General features: G+C 46.8%; 1 protein-coding gene across 1 annotated transcript; it reads left to right on the forward strand.

The window, feature by feature from the left end:
* Nucleotides 1–2,240: 2,240 nt before the first annotated feature.
* Nucleotides 2,241–3,220, forward strand: Ptgdr (prostaglandin D2 receptor). The gene has a single exon (XM_028758501.1). The coding sequence runs from the start codon at nucleotides 2,291–2,293 to the stop codon at nucleotides 3,218–3,220; it is 930 nt and encodes a 309-aa protein (XP_028614334.1). The 5' UTR covers nucleotides 2,241–2,290.
* Nucleotides 3,221–4,822: the final 1,602 nt, after the last annotated feature.

Raw genomic sequence — 4,822 nt, forward strand, 5'->3', positions numbered from 1 at the left:
CATGTTCCCACAGCTCATATTGAAACTACGTTTGTTTTTAAAAAGTGATTCACATGGTTGGGCTCCCCACTCCCTCTGCCCTGCACTCAGACAGCTATAGAGAAGTAGAGAAAGGCACCAAGAATCACCTGGCTGTTCTTCAGGAGCAGGACAAGCAATGCCCTGACAGAATTCTTCAACTGAGTTTATTGAATCACCTCCAGATACCACAACAGGACCTCAGGGAATGGTGAATTTCTGATATTGATATAAACTATGAGTCTGTCTTAGGAAGAGACCCCTACCTTCTTCAGATTCTTCTGTCATTGGCCATAGAATTTCCTTCCCCTTCCATTCTATCATGTGCACATGGGACTAGTCTAAGTTCAGCATTATTTTCTAGATGAGGGTGAGAAAGAAGGCACAAGACATAGAGCTAACCCTACACAGAGCCTTCAGTCAGTGCACCCTGAAATGATTGATGTTGCCCAGCATAGATAAAACCCCCAATGTTAGTTTTACTATCATTACTCTATGTCAAGCAGTTTTGTTTTTGGTTTTTTTTGGGTTTTTTTTTTGGGTTTTGGTTTTTGGTTTTTTGGTTTTTTTGTTTTTTTTGTTTTGTTTTGTTTTGTTTTTTACTTTTCTCAGCCTCACAACAATCCTGTGAGGTCAGATCAGTCCCATCCCCTACAGAGAAGGACATTAAAACCCCTTCAACATCTAGAGTTGGATCACTAAGTCAGAATCTTTTTTTTTTTTTCCACAAGGGGGAGTTTATTAAGAGAGAAAGAGAGTGAGAGGAGAGAGAGAGAGCAGAGAGGTAGAGGAGTAGAGGCCGGCCATGACCACGTGGAGAGAGGGGGAAGGGAAGGGAGGAGGGGGGAGGGGACAGCCTGCAGGCTCAGGAGTAAGGGGGCAAGAGAGCACTAAGTCAGAATCTTAAGTCCTATGTAATTCCAAAGCTTGAACTCCTCCTGCCCTGTGGCCTGACTTGTGGCCAGACTTTCATCAGGAGGCAGCTTATCTGCCCACTTTGCAGGATTCCGTATATATGAAGCTAAGGGCCCTGTCCTCTCCCTGACTCCATCCATCAGAAGAGGTAGAGAGCACCCCAAATGAAACTCTATCCAAAGGAATAATATATTGCTTACGTAACTTGGCCCAAATCATCACTCTAAAATTCTAAGCTGGAAGCCAGGTTTTGTCCAAGGATAGGGAGCATCAAATATAGAAACTCAAGTTAACTCTGCCCCCCTCTTTTGATACAAGAAAATCACTGCCAGAAGGATAGAATGAATATTCTCCAGTAGTCACAGACCAGAACAGTGGGAATGCCCTAAAACAAGGCTTATACATTCTGGTTTCAAATCAACATTGAAATTTGCAGCTACCTATCAGCTAAAACAAAACAAAGCAAAGCAAAACAAAACAAAACAAAACAAAAACACTTTTCCTCAAATAAAATTGTGGCAACCAAGACACCAAGGACTTCTCAGGCATAGACTATGTCTTAACTCCATATTCTAAAGGCACCACGCAACCAGAACAGACGTGCTATATGGCAATCAGAGCGGTTTCTGACGCCCTGTTCAATAGTACCTCTTGGTTTTCCGTGTGCAGAGAAGGCTGCCCCTGAAATTTGCTCTCCCTCTTGGGGAAAAGGAGCCAGGTGTACTAAAGAAACGCCTGATTGCTGGTCGACTCTGCCACTTCCAAAATCTGCCACCTGAAGCAGATCCCCTAACTTGTTACGGCCTCTGTTTCCTTACCTCATCAAGAATCTCCACATTGCAGCTATCTAAGAAAGATTTGGAGTCAAGCCTCCAGAGTGGCGGAAATTGTAGCCCTTTCTTTCTCAGGCTTCCTGTTTGGCTTATCTGCAGAGTTTATGGCCACCACCAGCACTTGGCTTTCCTTCTCCCCATTGGCTCCTACTCGGTTCCCCTCTCCATCTCTGCAGTTCTCTTGCCTCCTCTGAAGGATCAGCCTTGGACACTCAGATTCTGGGTACTTTCTCCTTCTGACTCTGGGTAGAGGTCTCTCCTTAGGACCCTGTGCATGGGGCTGAGTTCTTAGCAGAGCTGCTTCCAGCTCTGCAGCAGGATACCCACAGGGGAGGAGTCCTGCCCTCCTCAAGGGTGTGACTAGGGAGCATAGATAGGAGAGCTGACAGTGAACAACACCCAGCCACCCGCAGAGCTTTCTCTGCTGTACAACCTCTGTGCCCTAGCCGCGCTCTGAGCAGCCTGGGGCTCCTTCACAGCTGGCCTGGCTGCAGCCTTCCCTCCAGCCAGACGGGGCAAGGGCTATGAACCAGTCCTTTCGCTGTCAGACATCCACCTGGGTGGAAAGGGGCTCCTCAGCGACGATAAGCGGTGTGCTCTTCAGTGCAGGGCTACTGGGCAATCTCCTGGCACTGGTGCTGCTGGCGCGCTCCGGGCTGGGGTCCTGCCGGCTAGGGCCACTGCACCCGCCGCCCTCGGTCTTTTATGTACTAGTGTGTGGCTTGACGGTCACCGACTTGCTGGGCAAGTGTCTGGTCAGCCCGATGGTCCTGGCTGCCTACGCGCAAAACCGGAGCATAAAGGAACTGCCTGCCTCAGGCAATCAGTTATGTGAAACGTTTGCCTTCCTGATGTCCTTCTTTGGGCTAGCAGAGGCCTTACAGCTGCTGGCTATGGCTTTGGAGTGCTGGCTGTCTCTGGGACACCCCTTCTTCTACCAAAGGCACATCACTCTGCGCAGGGGAGTGCTGGTGGCGCCGGTCGTGGGCGCCTTCTGCTTAGCTTTCTGTGCGCTCCCCTTTGCTGGCTTTGGGAAGTTCGTGCAGTACTGTCCAGGCACCTGGTGCTTCATCCAGATGATACACAAGAAGCGTTCGTTTTCGGTAATTGGCTTCTCTGTACTCTACTCCAGCCTCATGGCGCTGCTGGTCCTCGCAACCGTGGTATGCAACCTGGGTGCCATGTACAATCTCTATGCCATGCACAGGCGCCAGAGGCACCATCCTCGCCGCTGCTCCAGGGACCCGGCCCAGGCAGGCTCAGACTACAGGCACGGGTCCCTGCATCCTTTGGAGGAGCTGGACCACTTTGTGCTGCTGGCTCTCCTGACAGTGCTCTACACCATATGTTCCCTGCCTTTAATTGTGAGTTGCTGGGCAATAACGTTTGAGAAACTGGGACACCTTAGGCAAGAGCTCTGTGGGAACTTGTGGGGGGTGGATTGGGAGGGCTAGGAGTTGCATCCAGGGCCTGGGAGTTACAACCTGTGCTTAGCGCCCCAGGAGTGAGAATTCCATACACAGTCCTGAGGTATAGCTCCATGTATAGAAGAAGAGGGAATGTCAGACAAAGATTAGACAGACGAATCCGGTGGTGTCTCCTGACCTCAGCAAAACCTTTTCCAATTAGCAGGCACCTCGTCCTCTCTGTTCCGGTTCCAGGAGGTCTCCAGTCATCTGTGTGCCCAAGACTTTCGTCCTCTATTTCTTCACCCCCGCACACGCTATATAATATTTTATTCGTTAGAGCTGCTCTTTAATGTAGTGGTATTGAAAACCGACTAGTCAGGGAGTTCCTCTCTAGGTTTTGGCCTGGAGAGAAAAGAAGAAAAGGAACAGGTTTAGTTTATTCTAAGAGGATTACAGAGGTGAGTGATAAACACAGATTTAGTTTTGAAAAGGCTCTTTGTTTTGTTTTTTTGTTTTTTTTTTTTTTTGGAAGGAGTGTTTGGCAGCAGCAAAACAAGAGCAGCAGAGGCAGAGAGGTTTCAGGTGGCCAGTTGTTTCCTCACCTGTGTGTGCCTTGATGGATTTTGTTTCTGTTCGTGCCAATGAGATGGCAGCGAATCCTACTCACTTGGGTTCCAACATACAGGGAAATGAGAGGGTTGGTAAAGAAACTGCTGCTTTACAGATCACATTTGAACAGCCACACTAAATCAACAGCTCCCAAATCGCACCCCACAGACCAACTCTGCCCTTATTGCTGTTTGTTCTTGATACAGCCTGGAATTAAGAACAGTTTTTTTACAAATGAATATTTGTAATCAGTTTGATAAAAGACACCAAAGATTTTGAGCCCCAATTAAGATAAGCTCTATTCAAATTATTAAAAGAATTCAATTCTTTTATTAGCTATATACTTTAAAAGGTATACAGTTATTGTTATTGCATCTTTAATGTCAACAATAAAAACTGTAGGAAGAGATAAGGACATGACTCAGAAGCTGTCATTAGCTGCTTTTCAGAGGGTAGGGTCCAATTCCCAGCACACACGTCACCATCTGAAACTCCAGTTCTGGGGATCAGACACCTGCTAATGGCTCCACAAGAAAGAACATGGCACACATGTGGTACACAGCCATATATGCAAACAAGACATCCATAGACATAAACTAAGAAATAAACATTGTGGGACATGTTTTATCTCTGGTTCAATTAGTATCTATAGAACATCCATCATTTAGCACCTTGTCCTATAAACCTAAACCTTTTATTCTCTGGGTCTTTACAAAATACCTCCAGACTAGTTGGAGCACGCCTATGCTGTGAAAAAAGTAAAGGGTAGCTAAATCCATGCAAGTGTCCAGTAGCGTGTGAATACTTCAATGAGAATAACTCAATAAGCAGTGTAAACAATGGAAAGAACACAGCCCTTGGACACATCTCCAAGGGGATCTGCATTACCTTATGGTACTGTGAGAATTACAGGAACTAATATATTTAACAAAGATTTTGGGAAACAATTTGTAAAGCTCTGGATAACTGTTATCCAGGCAGCATTCCTTTCAGGAGCCATCATTCCCTAGACAGAGGAACAGCACTGGCTGATGGTCT

The sequence above is a fragment of the Grammomys surdaster genome, unplaced genomic scaffold (genome assembly GCF_004785775.1).
Source record: "Grammomys surdaster isolate TR1022 unplaced genomic scaffold, NIH_TR_1.0 126198, whole genome shotgun sequence".
NCBI lineage: Eukaryota > Metazoa > Chordata > Mammalia > Rodentia > Muridae > Grammomys > Grammomys surdaster.